General features: G+C 40.6%; 1 protein-coding gene across 1 annotated transcript in view; it reads left to right on the forward strand.

Moving 5' to 3' along the window:
• Positions 1-19,339, forward strand: part of LOC139766425 (uncharacterized) — a 136,566-nt gene that overhangs the window by 19,141 nt on the left and 98,086 nt on the right. The window contains exons 2-3 of the mRNA XM_071695114.1: positions 4,154-4,354; positions 15,905-16,053. Of these exons, the coding sequence (XP_071551215.1) occupies positions 4,154-4,354; positions 15,905-16,053 (350 nt within the window). The remainder of the gene's footprint in view (positions 1-4,153; positions 4,355-15,904; positions 16,054-19,339) is intronic.

Here is a 19,339-nt window from a genome sequence, read left to right on the forward strand (position 1 = left end):
AAAATATTGATTTGATATTGTAATGTGCTATTTATATGTGTGGGAAGCCTATCAGTTGAATAAATGTTCAGACTGTAACATTGCCAGGTGTACAATGTATCTTGTACCAGACTGGTATGCAGACTTCTCTCTGTGCAGTTAGACTTTCCAATGATATATGATCCATTATTCATATATGTTTATGTTATTGTATTTTTTTTTTTTTTTTTTTTTTTTTTTTTTTTTTTTTTTTTATATACTTTGTCGCTGTCTCCCGCGTTTGCGAGGTAGCGCAAGGAAACAGACGAAAGAAATGGCCCCCCCCCCCATACACATGTACATACACACGTCCACACACGCAAATATACATACCTACACAGCTTTCCATGGTTTACCCCAGACGCTTCACATGCCTTGCTTCAATCCACTGACAGCACGTCAACCCCTGTATACCACATGACTCCAATTCACTCTATTTCTTGCCCTCCTTTCACCCTCCTGCATGTTCAGGCCCCGATCACACAAAATCTTTTTCACTCCATCTTTCCACCTCCAATTTGGTCTCCCTCTTCTCCTCGTTCCCTCCACCTCCGACACATATATCCTCTTGGTCAATCTCTCCTCACTCATTCTCTCCATGTGCCCAAACCATTTCAAAACACCCTCTTCTGCTCTCTCAACCACGCTCTTTTTATTTCCACACATCTCTCTTACCCTTACGTTACTTACTCGCTCAAACCACCTCACACCACACATTGTCCTCAAACATCTCATTTCCAGCACATCCATCCTCCTGCGCACATCTCTATCCATAGCCCACGCCTCGCAACCATACAGCATTGTTGGTACCACTATTCCCTCAAACATACCCATTTTTGCTTTCCGAGATAATGTTCTCGACTTCCACACATTTTTCAAGGCTCCCAAAATTTTCGCCCCCTCCCCCACCCTATGATCCACTTCCGCTTCCATGGTTCCATCCGCTGACAGATCCACTCCCAGATATCTAAAACACTTCACTTCCTCCAGTTTTTCTCCATTCAAACTCACCTCCCAATTGACTTGACCCTCACCCCTACTGTACCTAATAACCTTGCTCTTATTCACATTTACTCTCAACTTTCTTCTTCCACACACTTTACCAAACTCAGTCACCAGCTTCTGCAGTTTCTCACATGAATCAGCCACCAGCGCTGTATCATCAGCGAACAACAATTGACTCACTTCCCAAGCTCTCTCATCCCCAACAGACTTCATACTTGCCCCTCTTTCCAGGACTCTTGCATTTACCTCCTTTACAACCCCATCCATAAACAAATTAAACAACCATGGAGACATCACACACCCCTGCCGCAAACCTACATTCACTGAGAACCAATCACTTTCCTCTCTTCCTACACGTACACATGCCTTACATCCTCGATAAAAACTTTTCACTGCTTCTAACAACTTGCCTCCCACACCATATATTCTTAATACCTTCCACAGAGCATCTCTATCAACTCTATCATATGCCTTCTCCAGATCCATAAATGCTACATACAAATCCCTTTGCTTTTCTAAGTATTTCTCACATACATTCTTCAAAGCAAACACCTGATCCACACATCCTCTACCACTTCTGAAACCGCACTGCTTATATATGTCTATAAATATGATGTACATACTTTTTCTTTGCTGCTTGGGCATTCTAAAAACACCATATGATCCTTCATGGCATTTTGATAGCTGCTAACGAACTGAGTTGAAAAGAATACGATTGAAGGATTTGAAAACATTGTCGTTGCCTGTCATTTCTTTCCGATTCATTATGCTGTTTAGCACACAAAGGAATTTTAAATGCCCTGTATCATATACACACACTTGCAGTTGACTGCCTGAGGTGTCCCATACTATATATGGCACATTAACAGTTAATGAGTTAAACTTGTATACCAAGTTTAGGATTCATAAACCACATTATGTCCCAATGGGCCTCCTTACACTACTTATGCATCTCTCAGGCCCTCAGTATAATCTCTGTCAGCATGGAGGACTCACCTATATCACCGTCTCTAGGTATCATCTACTTCCCTTGATAAAGATGGTACGTGATGGATGCCTGGTGCAAATGAGATTGTTTTTGAAGTGTAAGCTTTATTATTTCTAAGATAAACTTGATTACTGTAATTCAGTCACTCATTTTTTCTGTTGTTTGGATATCAAATGTCGTACTTCTTTTGAAGTCAGAACACAGTCAGATGTGACATAAATCATCTGAGACAAAATTTCCGCCCACTGTTTGCGTGTCAAGTTCACCTCTCCACTTACTTCTTGCTCCTTCCAACCCCTTCTCCCATGCTACACACGACTTACTCTTCTCGCTCCTCCTTTCTCCCCTGCTATGCACCGAGGCGATGGCTGGGTGGCTCCCAGATGTTCATTTCAGCTCTTCATCATAGTAAAACAAAGGTAGGTAAAGGATTGTTTTTTAAATTTTTCATAATTGTACATGCCTATCTTTGATTTTGTAAGAATATGGTATATAATTAATTTTTTCTAGTGATTTTTGCACTTACAGTGATAGCCAGGTTTTCTCGTAGCTGCAGTGTAAGGCTTGATTTCTTTTCAGACCGTTACCTACCCATGCCTTTTAAAGTCATTGCAATCAAAAGTCATGAAAATATGTGTGAGAAATGAAAATTAGCGTAATGGCTAAAGATTGAATTGTAGTGCTTTATAAATCCCACAAAATCACATTAGCATGATGGAAGAAAAGCAGATTATTTACTATAAATCTTGACACAATAATTGTTGTTGCTTAGCTTTAACAGAAGACTGAAACATCAAGAAGCCTCTCTCAGTATTGTAGTAAACCATTGACTGCATGTATCCCCTCTAGACCGACAGAAATTACTTACTTTAATCCACCAAAAAAATTTCTGCCTTTAATGTGAGGTTCATCCATTTTTTCTGGCTTAGGATGGGAATGACCCCAAGATGTGCTGCCACCTACTCATAACAGGCAAACTTGAACATAAATAGAAAGCCAGCTGATTATCTAAGGCCACCCTCTTTTTTGTGACTCTTCCATTTTCAGATTTTTTTGCCATGATTTTGGGACTTTTCTTGATTCCTAAGTCTTGTTCACACATTTATGTGTTCCTGCAAGGTAATCATTGCATCGACCTTCCTTCAGTCTGGTTCATCCTCATTACCTAGCACTTATTTGGAGTGTGTCATTATCCATTTATCTGACCATTTTTGTGGTTTGTTCAGGTCCCCAGTAAGCTGAAGCAATCATTGTTATTCCATATTTATCTCATGATCTTGGTATCATTTGAAAACATGTCTAGTTAGGAGTTCAGCTCAAGACCAAGCCCTAAGGCACACTTCCTATAATACAGCCTACTTCAAGGATGTGCCTCTTACATTCATCTTTTGCTCCCTTTGACAAAAATATGTACTTGTTTTTGTGTTTCTAATTTCGCATATAGTTTGTAATATGATGGGGTAGTATGTTTTTTAAGTGTGGTGCCTCATTGTTCAGAAAAAGTCGACCATACTTGTTTGATCTTTTCACTGCTGTGCAGCCCCATCAGTTCAGTTTCACCTAAGAAATGAACATTTAGTCATGAATTAATACACTATTTTACCGTATTAGAGTTTAAGGAATTTCTTTTCTTTTGGATGCTGATTCTTGATTTTGCTTTTGACTATATGTTCCCGGTAAGTGATTTCAAGTTCTGTCAGTTTGTGAATTAATCCATGTTCATTTAGAATATGTTAAGGAGGTCAGAGATTCTGCATGATTTTATTCTCAGAATGCAGGTAAGTTCAAACTAGGAAACAGTAATGAATATTCTTGATACCTATTCTGGTGTTTCTGGACTCTTCCTGTATGAGGTTCCACTGCGAGTGAAAAGTCACCTATGGCAAGGCTGTATCAGTAAAAGTACAGTCTACTTAGAGAACTTCACACTCCAGAGGAGTCCATCATTTCCCTACTTCTGGAATAGATGCATCCCTGGAGCTGCAGGAGCTCAAGGAAAATAGTCCTGGAGTAATTCCAGCAACCTTTTTACAAAGGTACTAGGACAATTATGAATTAAAAGAATGAATACCCATTCACTTTTTATTTTGTTATTTACTTTTTGTGTTCAGTATTTAGATGATTTTTCTCTGGCTTTGACAGTAAAGAGTGAAGGTGTTGGGGTGTCACTTCGTCCTGGAGCCCCACCAACCATGGTTTCTGTGCCTTCTGTCTTGGACACTTTATCAGCCTCCTCGCTAGTCCCTGCAGACCTCCTACAGGCATCTGCTCAGTCACCTTCCTCATCCACACATGTACAAAGTGATGATGACCTTAATGATGAAAATCCTGAAATGTGTACAGGTGAGTTGTGCCATGATTTTTTTTTTATTTATACTGGTACTCAATACAACCTGTAAGGGCTCTGAGTTCTTTGCATCTCACTTAAATTGATGTAATGTACATCAGTCTTTGCTTAGCTTTGACCTGAATCCCGTAAATGATAAGGTGAAACACTGTCTAGTCTAGCTTTCTGCTCTCTAAGTGATATATAAATCGTATCAGAATTGTGTTGTTGGACTTCTCATGCAAGTGGTTACTTCTCAAGTGAGATGTCACCTTATGTGAAGCAGTTCATTATTTGTCAATGGATAGAAAAGAATAGTCTCACTGAGGACCTTTTCACTCCAAAGGAGTCCATCACTTCTCTGATCCTGGATAGAGTTTAGCTTGGTGCCCCATAAAAAGGGTCTTGGGGTTACATAGCATAATAATATTGATATTAGAAGCATATTTCATGGAAAACATTTGATGATCATAAACCACTAACTTCTGTAGTTAGATTGAATAGGAATTTTGTTGGTCTTAGTAGATGCTTTGCCCCTTCCTTTTCCCCACTTTTTTTTTCAATGTATCATCCACAAATCATCAAAAAATTATACAGTTTTCAGATTATACAGATAGAAGAGGCACACACAAAATAGTATGTTTGAAATATTGATATTTTAGGACATAACACATAGAGAAATGCACAGATGCTATCATTGTAAGTTATCTCAGTGAATATGAAAATAATTGTAGAAAACAGAAAATGTAACTTTATGAATTTCAGATTGTAGAATACATTAAAGATAACATAGAAAAAGTGACAGGTTGTCGAAGAAATGCAGAAATCCTTTTATTTCATTACTTTTCATAAATATACTTTTCATGACTTCCATTATCCCTTGATGCTTCCCTCAACCTTTACTTTGCATACCTGCTTGTCCCTTATGCCTTTATGTCAGCAAGATCCCATTGTATCAAGAAAATACTTTTATTTGTGTTTGGATGTTCGTCATTTGTATAACTAATGGTGTTGAACACAGCAAAAGCAAAAAGTTGGGCTGGTGCAGTAAAAGGTAAATGTTGTTTTATTTTGGTCTACCCCATATTATCAGTTAGACTATCTGATTTGGAGCCAGTAGAATCATGAAGTGTTTTCTTTAATGTGTGTCTGTCATCACTCATCTTCCTGAGAGTGAAAAAACTGTAGAAAGGCAGAAATAAACCAAATGCTTGCACCTTCTCCAAGAGATGCTTCACATTGACTTTGTCTGCTGGACTATCCAAGTCAGGGCATATCTTTATTTGTGTGTCTGCATATTCATCACTCAGTATATTGGCATGAAAAAATAGTGGGAAAGCAAGCAAAGGCAAGGCAGATGCTCGTACCTTCTTGGAGAGACACCTCATCATGTCATCTGCAGTTGTAAGTGCTTGCAATGCCATCTGTGGAGAGAAAGGATACCTTCCATGATCTTGTTTCCTGGGAATGATAGAAGATGTATCTGGAACCCCACGCAAGTCATCTTAGATAAGGAATTTTTTAAGAATATAGGTGACCCAAGTTGACTTGGAATGATGATTGTTTACACCAAAGCTCAGCCTGAGTATACTCGGGATAGTAAGGGAAGGGTTGATATGAGAGGGTCTCTGTAGTTTAAAAGTTCTGGCAAATGTCTGTTTTTGTAAGATAATATTTTTCCTGCATTCCTTTGAAAGATGTAGATTAGCTTGAGATATGAACTTTTTGTGGTATTACATGAAGTGAAACCTGGGGCAGTGGGATCCATTGTGGGTTGTAGTCCAAGCAAGCAATTATTGTTATTCTTTGTTTTAGTGTAGAGCTTTGATATTGGTAGCCTCCTTTGTTAACTTAAATTTCCTTCATATTGTTTAAATCACTATTGCAAGTCACATTTGCAGATATGCATACCAAATACTTAACAACGGCAAGTGCAGGTGGTTTGTAAATGATTGTTGTGAGAGCTCTTTAAGTAATTTGGATTCTTTTGTAAGACTTCATCAGTTAATATCTGCTTAGTAGTCACTGATTTTTTTTTTCTTCATTTTAATGTCAAAATAACTTTGTGAATTAGGTCCATATGATAAGGCATGGTTTAGGTAACATCACTCAACTCAGTAAAAGTATACTGAAACTAAAGGTTTGTATGAAAAAAGTAAGACATAAGTCTCAAATTAGTTTGCAGAATTTGGTTCCTGAGGCCTTTGTGAAATAGCTGACTAGGAAAGATTTTACCATTGAGTAGACCTTTTGTTTTACAAGAAAAAGTGTAGTTCACAGCTACAAATTAGACAGAAAAAAGTGTTGGATTACACTGGGCTTCCTCTCCTTGTTTGCACTCAGATTGGGGTGTCTAAATGTGTGTGGATGTAACCAAGATGAGAAAAAAGGAGAGATAGGTAGTATGTTTGAGGAAAGGAACCTGGATGTTTTGGCTCTGAGTGAAACGAAGCTCAAGGGTAAAGGGGAAGAGTGGTTTGGGAATGTCTTGTGAGTAAAGTCAGGGTTTAGTGAGAGGACAAGAGCAAGGGAAGGAGTAGCACTACTCCTGAAACAGGAGTGTTGGGAGTATGTGATAGAGTGTAAGAATAAACTCTAGATTGATATGGGTAAAACTGAAAGTGGAGGGAGAGAGATGGGTGATTATTGGTGCATATGCACCAGGGCATGAGAAGAAAGATCATGAGAGGCAAGTGTTTTGGGAGCAGCTGAGTGAGTGTGTTAGTAGTTTTGATGCACAAGACCTGGTTATAGTGATGGGTGATTTGAATGCAAGGGTGCATAATGTGGCAGTTGAGGGAATAATTGGTATACATGGGGTGTTCAGTGTTGTAAATGGAAACGGTGAAGAGCTTGTAGATTTATGTGCTGAAAAAGGACTGGTGATTGGGAATACCTGGTTTAAAAAGAGAGATATATGTAAATATGCATATGTATGATAGGAGAGATGGCCAGAGAGCGTTATTGAATTACATGTTACTTGATAGGTGTGCGAAAGAGAGACTTTTGGTTGTTAATGTACTGAGAGGTGAAACTGGAGGGGTGTCTGATCATTAACTTGTGGAGGCGAAGGTGAAGATTTGTAGAGGTTTTCAGAAAAGAAGAGAGGATGTTGGGGTGAAGAGAGTGGTGAGAGTAAGTGAGCTTGGGAAGGAGACTTGTGTGAGGAAGTACCAGGAGAGACTGAGTACAGAATGGAAAAAGGTGAGAACAAAGGAGATAAGGGGAGTGGGGGAGGCATGGGATGTATTTAGGGAAGCAGTGATGGCTTGTGCAAAAGATGCTTGTGGTATAAGAAGCGTGGGAGGTGGGCAGATTAGAAAGGGTAGTGAGTGGTGGGATGAAGAAGTAAGATTATTAGTGAAAGAGAAGAGAGAGGCATTTGGATGATTTTTGCAGGGAAATAATGCAAATGAGTGGGTGATGTATAAAAGAAAGAGGCTGGAGGTCAAGAGAAAGGTGCAATAGGTGAAAAAGAGGGCAAATGAGAGTTGGGGTGAGAGAGTATCATTAGATTTTAGGGAGGATAAAAAGTTGTTTTGGAAGGAGGTAAATAAAGTTTGTAAGACAAGGGAACAAATGGGAACATCAGTGAAGGGGGCTAATGGGGAAGTAATAACAAGTAGTGATGTGAGAAGGAGATAGAGTGAGTATTTTGGATGTTTGTTGAATGTGTTTGATGATAGAGTGGCAGATATAGGGTGTTTTGGTCGAGGTGGTGTGCAAAGTGAGAGGGTTAGGGAAAATGATTTGGTAAACAGAGAAGAGGTAGTAAAAGCTTTGTGGAAGATGAAAGCCAACAAGGCAGTGGGTTTGGATGGTATTGCAGTGGAATTTAATAAAAAACGGGGGTGAAGGTATTATTGAATGGTTGGTAAGGTTATTTAATGTATGTATGACTCATGATGAGGTGCCTGAGGATTGATGGAATGCTTGCATAGTGCCATTGTACAAAGGCAAAGGGGATAAGAGTGAGTGCTCAAATTACAGAGGTATAAGTTTGTTGAGTATTTCTGGGAAGTTATATGGGAGGGTATTGATTGAGAGGTTGAAGGCATGTACAGAGCATCAGATTGGGGAAGATCAGTGTGGTTTCAGAAGTGTAGATCAGGTGTTTGCTTTGAAAAAGGTATGTGAGAAATACTTAGAAAAGCAAATGGATTTGTATGTAGCATTTATGGATCTGGAGAAGGCATATGATAGAGTTGATAGAGATGCTCTGTGGAAGGTATTAAGAATATATGGTGTGGTAGTTAAAGTATTAGAAGCAGTGAAAAGTTTTTATCGAGGATGTAAGGCATGTGTACTTGTAGGAAAAGAGGAAAGCGATTGGTTCTCAGTGAATGTTGGTTTGCGGCAGGGGTGCGTGATGTCTCTATGGTTGTTTAATTTGTTTATGGATGGGGTCATTAGTGAGGTGAATGCAAGAGTTTTGGAAAGAGGGGCAAGTATGCAGTCTGTTGTGGATGAGAGAGCTTGGGAAGTGAGTAAGTTGTTGTTCGTTGATGACACAGCGCTGGTGGCTGATTCATGTGAGAAACTGCAGAAGCTGGTGACTGATGATTCGGGTGAGAAACAACAGAGGCTGGTGACTGAGTTTGGTAAAGTGTGTGAAAGAAGAAAGCTGAGAGTAAATGTGAATAAGAGCAAGGTTATTAGGTACAGTTAGTTCGAGGGACGAGTCAGTTGGGATGTAAGTTTGAATGGAGAAAAACTGGAGTAAGTGAAGTGTTTTAGATACCTGGGAGTGGGTTTGGCAGCAGATGGAACCATGGAAGCGGAAGTGAATCATAGGGTGGGGGAAGGGGCGAAAGTTCTGGGGGTGCTGAAAAGTGTGTGGAAGTCGAGAACGTTATCTTGGAAAGCAAAAATGGGTATGTTTGAAGGAATAGTGGTTCCAACAATGTTATATGGTTGTGAGGCGTGGGCTATTGATAGAGTTGTGTGGAGGAGGGTGGATGTGCTGGAAATGAGATGTTTGAGGACAATATGTGGTGTGAGGTGGTTTGATCGAGTAAGTAATGAAAGGGTAAGAGAGATGTGTGGTAATAAAAAGAGTGTGGTTGAGAGAGTAGAAGAGGGTGTTTTGAAGTGGTTTGGTCACATGGAGAGAATGAGTGAGGAAAGATTGACAGAGAGATATATGTGTCAGAGGTGAAGGGAACGAGGAGAAGTGGGGGACCAAATTGGAGGTGGACAGGTGGAGTGAGAAAGATTTTGAGTGATCAGGGCTTGAACATGCATGAGGGTGAAAGGCGTACAAGGAATAGAGTCATTTGGAACGAAGTGGTATACCGGGGTCGACGTGCTGTCAATGGATTGAACCAGGGCATGTGAAGCGTCTGGAGGAAACCTTGGAAAGTTTTGTGGGGCCTGGATGTGGAAAGGGAGCTGTGGTTTCTGTGCATTATACATGACAGCTAGAGACTGAGTGTGAACGAATGTGGCCTTTGTTGTCTTTTCCTAGCGCTACCTCGTGCACATGCGGGGGGAGGGGGTTGTCATTTCATGTGTGGCGGGGTGGCAACAGGAATGAATAAGAGCAGACAGTATGAATTATGAACATGTGTATATATGTATATGTCTGTGTGTGTATTTATATGTATACGTTGAGATGTATTGGTTTGTATATGTGCTGTGTGTGGACGTGTATGTGGGTGGGTTGGGCCATTCTTTTGTCTGTTTCCTTGTGCTACCTTGCTAATGTGGGAGACAGCGACAAAGTATAATAAAAGAAAAAAAGATGATAAATTCTACTTCATGAATTTGATGTTGATTTTGTGTCTTTTAGCAAAGGAAATTTCCTTTTGATTTTAAGCTCAAAAGGTCACCATCACTACAACCCTTCTAAATTATTTTGTTCCTTTTTATACCTTCACTTCTACAAGATGAATTTTGTTAGACTTTGCTTGTGTGTTTTACATGTGGCAAGGAAAGTTGTCTCTTCATTCTAAAGTTGAAGGTCAGGTTCACTTCTGCACATTTGTTTTGGTTTTGCACAGTTACTTAATTTCAGCTGGATGGAATTCATTGAGGTTTGCCACATATGGTTTCCTTGGGTTCTTATTGATTTCGAGGAAATCTCTACCCATCTGGGTTGTATCTCTGCCATCTCCTTTGTCAACACCACCACCTCCACATCTAGAGATAGTAGAATACTGATAATGAGGGATTTCAGTTATAAGGAGAGAGACTGGGGGAGTTTAGATTCATGTGATGACTGGGAGTCATGGAAACACAAGTTTTTAGAGTATTTTTTTTTTTTTTTTTTTTTTTTTGCTTTGTCGCTGTCTCCCGTGTTTGCGAGGTAGCGCAAGGAAACAGACGAAAGGAATGGCCCAACCCACCCCCATACACATGTATATACATACGTCCACACACGCAAATATACATACCTACACAGCTTTCCATGGTTTACCCCAGACGCTTCACATGCCCTGATTCAATCCACTGACAGCATGTCAACCCTGGTATACCACATCGATCCATTTCACTCTATTCCTTGCCCTCCTTTCACCCTCCTGCATGCTCAGGCCCCGATCACACAAAATCTTTTTCACTCCATCTTTCCACCTCCAATTTGGTCTCCCACTTCTCCTCGTTCCCTCCACCTCCGACACATATATCCTCTTGGTCAATCTTTCCTCACTCATTCTCTCCATGTGCCCAAACCATTTCAAAACACCCTCTTCTGCTCTCTCAACCATGCTCTTTTTATTTCCACACATCTCTCTTACCCTTACGTTACTTACTCGATCAAACCACCTCACACCACACATTGTCCTCAAACATCTCATTTCCAGCACATCCACCCTCCTGTGCACAACTCTATCCATAGCCCACGCCTCGCAACCATACAACATTGTTGGAACCACTATTCCTTCAAACATACCCATTTTTGCTTTCCGAGATAATGTTTTCGACTTCCACACATTCTTCAAGGCTCCCAGGATTTTCGTCCCCTCCCCCACCCTATGATCCACTTCCTCTTCCATGGTTCCATCCGCTGCCAGATCCACTCCCAGATATCTAAAACACTTTACTTCCTCCAGTTTTTCTCCATTCAAACTTACCTCTTAATTGACTTGACCCTCAACCCTACTGTACCTAATTACCTTGCTCTTATTCACATTTACTCTTAACTTTCTTCTTTCACACACTTTACCAAACTCAGTCACCAGCTTCTGCAGTTTCTCACATGAATCAGCCACCAGCGCTGTATCATCAGCGAACAACGACTGACTCACTTCCCAAGCTCTCTCATCCCCAACAGACTTCATACTTGCCCCTCTTTCCAAAACTCTTGCATTCACCTCCCTAACAACCCCATCCATAAACAAATTAAACAACCATGGCGACATCACACACCCTTGCCGCAAACCTACATTCACTGAGAACCAATCACTTTCCTCTCTTCCTACACGTACACATGCCTTACATCCTCAATAAAAACTTTTCACTGCTTCTAACAACTTGTCTCCCACACCATATATTCTTAATACCTTCCACAGAGCATCTCTATCAACTCTATCATATTCCTTCTCCAGATCCATAAATGCTACACACAAATCCCTTTGCTTTTCTAAGTATTTCTCACATACATTCTTCAAAGCAAACACCTGATCCACACATCCTCTACCACTTCTGAAACCACACTGCTCTTCCCCAATCTTTAGAGTATATATAGTAAAGTTTTTATGTCAACATGTCTGAACACATAAGGATGAAAGGAACTATAACATCGTCATTGTCAAAACTCATCTTCACATACACTAGCATGGATATTGTAAATATCATATTTGATACATCTAGTGGAAATTGTGATACTGTAATGTTCAAGTTTGATGATATGATAAATGAGGATGTTAAAAGAGCAAATATGAGACAAGATCAAAAGAGGAGATATGATTATGGGAATTATACAGGCCTCAACAATATCTGTGGTATTAAGGATTAGGAAATGGAATTAGATAGCCAGGAACCAGGGAGTTGTGGTGAGAGGTTTAGTGCCATTTACAGTGAAGGAGTAAGAACATTGGTACCTATTCATCAAATACAGAGTGAAGGTAAGGAAGAGGGAAGATTGGTTTAATGATAGGTGTCAAAAAGCAAAGGAGTTTTGAGATAAGCAGTGACAGAAATATAGATGGCACTCCAGCCAGCTAGCATTTGCAGGTTATAAGCAAGAACTGAGGATGGCAGGACATCTTTACTGTTACCTCTGCATCCCTTTTTAAAACCCCCGCAATCACCTGTACAATTGCATGTTCCACTGCTTCTGCTGCCAACTACTCCACCACCTATGGGTCTTTGGTATAGTTGTTAGCGTTATCAACCTGATGCATGCATGAGTCCCATGGGTTTAAATCCTGGGCATGGTAGTTAGCCTGCAGTTCAACCAACTGTTCAGTATCCTCTTGTGGTGGGTCTATTAATTAGGTACTTGGCATCCCATGGTTGAAGAGAATGAATGCTCCATGTACTCCCTGCATGTTATAGAAGGTGATCAAAAGGAGTGAAAGTTATTTCAGTTTTATAAAGTTGGAACAGGAGCCAAGTAATTGCTCATCCTCCATGAAGGCTCAGGCTGGTGTGTATCAATGTTTGGATGTAAACAAGATGAGAAGGGGGAGATAAGTCCACCAATCTCAAAGGGGTCTGTTTCTAGAAAGTGTCATGTTAAGTGAAATATCATTAAGAGAAATCCAATCTCACCAACAGAGCTTGGTTATGATAGTATGATGGGTCTCTTGATCTGTTTTAGTTTATATATTTTTTGGGCTTTCTATGATAATTCTGTTGCAGACATGACAAAAAGATGATTAATGGATCTCTTTATTTATCCATATCTATGATGCCCATTCCTAACTGGAACTTCCTCATGGAATCATATACTGTGTAATGCCAAACAAAAATTCAGTATGGAAAAGATAATGAGGTATAAATGTATTTATTCTTTTATACATCTCCCACTCAATTGCATTTTTTCCCTGCAAAAATCGTCCAAATGCCTCTCTCTTCTCTTTCACTAATAATCTTACTTCTTCATCCCACCACTCACTACCCTTTCTAATCAACCCACCTCCCACTCTTCTCATGCCACAAGCATCTTTTGCGCAATCCATCACTGATTCCCTAAATACATCCCATTCCTCCCCCACTCCCCTTACTTCCATTGTTCTCACCTTTTTCCATTCTGTACTCAGTCTCTCCTGGTACTTCCTCACACAAGTCTCCTTCCCAAGCTCACTTATTCTCACCTGAGAAAGAGACAGGAGGTCAAGAGAAAGGTGCAAGAGGTGAAAAAGAGGGCAAATGAGAGTTGGGGTGAGAGAGTATCATTAAATTTTAGGGAGAATAAAAAGATGTTTTGGAAGGAGGTAAATAAAGTGCGTAAGACAAGGGAGCAAATGGGAACTTCAGTGAAGGGCGCAAATGGGGAGGTGATAACAAGTAGTGGTGATGCGAGAAAGAGATGGAGTGAGTATTTTGAAGGTTTGTTGAATGTGTTTGATGATAGAGTGGCAGATATAGGGTGTTTTGGTCGAGGTGGTGTGCAAAGTGAGAGGGTTAGGGAAAATGATTTGGTAAACAGAGAAGAGGTAGTAAAAGCTTTGCGGAAGATGAAAGCCGGCAAGGCAGCGGGTTTAGATGGTATTGCAGTGGAATTTATTAAAAAAGGGGGTGACTGTATTATTGACTGGTTGGTAAGGTTATTTAATGTATGTATGACTCATGGTGAGGTGCCTGAGGATTGGCAGAATGCGTGCATAGTGCCATTGTACAAAGGCAAAGGGGATAAGAGTGAGTGCTCAAATTTCAGAGGTATAAGTTTGTTGAGTATTCCTGGTAAATCAAATGGGAGGGTATTGATTGAGAGGGTGAAGGCATGTACAGAGCATCAGATTGGGGAAGAGCAGTGTGGTTTCAGAAGTGGTAGAGGATGTATGGATCAGGTGTTTGCTTTGAAGAATGTATGTGAGAAATACTTAGAAAAGCAAAGGGATTTGTATGTAGCATTTATGGATCTGGAGAAGGCATATGATAGAGTTGATAGAGATGCTCTGTGGAAGGTATTAAGAATATATGGTGTGGGAGGCAAGTTGTTAGAAGCAGTGAAAAGTTTTTATTGAGGATGTAAGGCATGTGTACGTGTAGGAAGAGAGGAAAGTGATTGGTTCTCAGGGAATGTAGGTTTGCGGCAGGGGTGTGTGATGTCTCCCTGGTTGTTTAATTTGTTTATGGAAGGGGTTGTTAGGGAGGTGAATGCAAGAGTTTTGGAATGAGGGGCAAGTATGAAGTCTGTTGTGGATGAGAGAGCTTGGGAAGTGAGTCAGTTGTTGTTCGCTGATGATACAGCACTGGTGGCTGATTCATGTGAGAAACTGCAGAAGCTGGTGACTGAGTTTGGTAAAGTGTGTGAAAGAAGAAAGTTAAGAGTAAATGTGAATAAGAGCAAGGTTATTAGGTACAGTAGGGTTGAGGGTCAAGTCAATTGGGAGGTAAGTTTGAGTGGAGAAAAACTGGAGGAAGTAAAGTGTTTTAGATATCTGAAAGTGGATCTGGCAGCGGATGGAACCATGGAAGCGGAAGTGGATCATAGGGTGGGGGAGGGGGCGAAAATCCTGGGAGCCTTGAAGAATGTGTGGAAGTCGAGAACATTATCTTGGAAAGCAAAAATGGGTATGTTTGAAGAAATAGTGGTTCCAACAATGTTGTATGGTTGCGAGGCGTGGGCTATGGATAGAGTTGTGTGCAGGAGGGTGGATGTGCTGGAAATGAGATGTTTGAGGACAATGTGTGGTGTGAGGTGGTTTGATCGAGTAAGTAATGTAAGGGTAAGAGAGATGTGTGGAAATAAAAAGAGCATGGTTGAGAGAGCAGAAGAGGGTGTTTTGAAATGGTTTGGGCACATGGAGAGAATGAGTGAGGAAAGATTGACCAAGAGGATATATGTGTCGGAGGTGGAGGGAACGAGGAGAAGTGGGAGACCAAATTGGAGGTGGAAAGATGGAGTGAAAAAGATTTTGTGTGATCGGGGCCTGAACATGCAGGAGGGTGAAAGGAGGGCAAGGAATAGAGTGAATTGGATCGATGTAGTATACCGGGGTTGACATGCTGTCAGTGGATTGAATCAGGGCATGTGAAGCGTCTGGGGTAAACCATGGAAAGCTGTGTAGGTATGCATATTTGCGTGTGTGGACGTGTATGTATATACATGTGTATGGGGGTGGGTTGGGCCATTTCTTTCGTCTGTTTCCTTGTGCTACCTCGCAAACGCGGGAGACAGCGGCAAAAAAAGATGTATTTATAGTTGCTGTGCCCTATGATCAGATGATTTTTGATAAATTATGAAACCCAAAATCTATTTTAACCATTATGTTTTTCATAAGGAAGATGATGTAATTAATATTGCAGTTAACAGTATGTAGAGTTGTGAGAAAGTTGATTGAAAAATCCAGCCTAAAAATTCCAGTAAATTTGAATTACTGTATTGAAAAGGGCATCATAAACTAGGAACATTTGTATTGGATTACACTTGACTGAATGTTTTATTGTTCTTGCAGTTTCAGATGAGGTTGCCAACAAGGCCTTAGAGGAGCTTGGCATTCACATAGATTCTCTTCAGTGTGAGCCTTCACCTCAGGGGGGCAAACGCTGGCTATGCCCCATCAAAGGCTGCTGCAAACATTTTCCGAAACTTTCTTCTCTTAAGGTATAGTTAATAGTTGCCCAGGCAGTTTCACAATTGTTTAATGCATGCATGAGTACATGTCATATACATTAAGACTTAACAAATTTATGAGGCAGTCATGGTAATAATGTGCATATATGCGCATGCAAACTCATTGATTCACATAGCGATACAAGATGATGACATAATTTGGGTGATAGTTGAGGATGTTTCTTTCAGACAGTTATACAGTTTGTTTACCCATTTGTACTTTATGGGGATTGAGTTTTACACTCTAGGGCAGGGCTAGGGCTATTCACTTAGTGGCCCACAGGCCAAATCCAGCCCTTGAGTGGTTTTTCATTGGCCCTTTGACAGACTTAGAAGAATTGAAATACATTAATGAAATTTATTTAAGTACTATTGAAATTTTACATTGATTTTTATCATGACCAACTGTATTAATATGCTGAGTGAAACGTGATCAGTTGTAATTTTTCGTTCCTTTCTCTATTTAAGTGTTTAGAGAAAAAAAGAATGGAAGTAAAATAAATGTTTGGCAGTTTGAGTTTCGTAATCCAGCCCTACTCCTAAAGTAAATGGATAACCCTGCTCTAGGGGCTCCATTTTTTAAACCATCTCTGCTGTCATACAGCTTTTTAAAATTTTTTGCTCTAAATTGTTTGCTCCCCATTTTCGCTATTTCCTCATTCACTTTATTGCATCCATCCACAACTCGTATAGTATTTAAGTATATATGTATTGTATCATATTATATTATACTTTGTCGCTATCTCCCGTATTAGCGAGATAGCACAAGGAAAGAGATGAAAGAATGGCCCAATCCTCCCACATACACGTGCATACATACACGTCCACACACACATATACATATCAATACATTTCAGCATATACATACATATATATATATATATTTTTTTTTTTTTTTTTTTATACTTTGTCGCTGTCTCCCACGTTTGCGAGGTAGCGCAAGGAAACAGACGAAAGAAATGGCCCAACCCCCCCCCATACACATGTACATACACACGTCCACACACGCAAATATACATACCTACACAGCTTTCCATGGTTTACCCCAGACGCTTCACATGCCTTGATTCAATCCACTGACAGCACGTCAACCCCTGTATACCACATCGCTCCAATTCACTCTATTCCTTGCCCTCCTTTCACCCTCCTGCATGTTCAGGCCCCGATCACACAAAATCTTTTTCACTCCATCTTTCCACCTCCAATTTGGTCTCCCTCTTCTCCTCGTTCCCTCCACCTCCGACACATATATCCTCTTGGTCAATCTTTCCTCACTCATTCTCTCCATGTGCCCAAACCATTTCAAAACACCCTCTTCTGCTCTCTCAACCACGCTCTTTTTATTTCCACACATCTCTCTTACCCTTACGTTACTTACTCGATCAAACCACCTCACACCACACATTGTCCTCAAACATCTCATTTCCAGCACATCCATCCTCCTGCGCACAACTCTATCCATAGCCCACGCCTCGCAACCATACAACATTGTTGGAACCACTATTCCTTCAAACATACCCATTTTTGCTTTCCGAGATAATGTTCTCGACTTCCACACATTTTTCAAGGCTCCCAAAATTTTCGCCCCCTCCCCCACCCTATGATCCACTTCCCCTTCCATGGTTCCATCCGCTGACAGATCCACTCCCAGATATCTAAAACACTTCACTTCCTCCAGTTTTTCTCCATTCAAACTCACCTCCCAATTGACTTGACCCTCAACCCTACTGTACCTAATAACCTTGCTCTTATTCGCATTTACTCTTAACTTTCTTCTTCCACACACTTTACCAAACTCAGTCACCAGCTTCTGCAGTTTCTCACATGAATCAGCCACCAGCGCTGTATCATCAGCGAACAACAACTGACTCACTTCCCAAGCTCTCTCATCCCCAACAGACTTCATACTTGCCCCTCTTTCCAGGACTCTTGCATTTACCTCCCTAACAACCCCATCCATAAACAAATTAAACAACCATGGAGACATCACACACCCCTGCCGCAAACCTACATTCACTGAGAACCAATCACTTTCCTCTCTTCCTACACGTACACATGCCTTACATCCTCGATAAAAACTTTTCACTGCTTCTAACAACTTGCCTCCCACACCATATATTCTTAATACCTATATATATATATATTTTTTTTTTTTTTTTTTTTTCATACTATTCGCCATTTCCCGCGATAGCGAGGTAGCGTTAAGAACAGAGGACTGCGCCTTTGAGGGAATACCCTCACCTGGCCCCCTTCTCTGTTCCTTCTTTTGGAAAATTAAAATAAAAAAATGAGAGGGGAGGATTTCCAGCCCCCCGCTCCCTTCCCTTTTAGTCGCCTTCTACGACACGCAGGGAATACGTGGGAAGTATTCTTTCTCCCCTATCCCCTATATGTGCTTGAACAGTTGCATTTTTGTAAATGAAAAACATAAACATAATAAATATACTTATTAGTGAAAAGAGAATAACTCTGCTGCAAAGACACGAGCATTAATTATGGTACTGCAGACTATACTGCAAGTCCTACAGCAGCTACGGCTTGTGATTCACTAAACCAAGTTTTGATTCAATTTGGTGTTACCCAGGACCCCTTTTCAGGGGCTGTGCTACATTCATTATCAAGGACAGGATGGATTTCTTTGAACCATGAATTTCCCTGATTAGATTGTATTTTGGTTTGTCAACTGCTGATGACACAATACCCCTCCAAAGGTAAGTTTTAACTCGGTGCAACCTCTAGCAGGCAGAATCTAGTAATGCCTAAACTATGCCTACCAGTTATATATATATATATATATATATATATATATTTTATCCCTGGGGATAGGGGAGAAAGAATACTTCCCACGTATTCCCTGCGTGTCGTAGAAGGCGACTAAAAGGGGAGGGAGCGGGGGGCTGGAAATCCTCCCCTCTCAATTTTTTTTTAATTTTCCAAAAGAAGGAACAGAGAAGGGGGCCAGGTGAGGATATTCCCTCAGTGACCCAGTTCTCTGCTCTTAACGCTACCTCGCTAACGCGGGAAATGGCGAATAGTTTGAAAAAAAAAAAAAAAAAAATATATATATACATACACAGACATATTCATATATACACATGGACATAATTCATACTTGCTGCCTTTACTCATTCCCAATGCCACCCCGCCACACATGAAATGACAACTCCCTCCCTCCGCACATGCATGAAGTAGGGCTAGGAAAAGACAACAAAGGCCGCATTCATTCACACTCAGTCTCTAGCTGTCATGTATAATGCACCGAAACCACAGCTCCCTC

This window comes from Panulirus ornatus, chromosome 57, assembly GCF_036320965.1.
Source record: "Panulirus ornatus isolate Po-2019 chromosome 57, ASM3632096v1, whole genome shotgun sequence".
Lineage (NCBI taxonomy): Eukaryota > Metazoa > Arthropoda > Malacostraca > Decapoda > Palinuridae > Panulirus > Panulirus ornatus.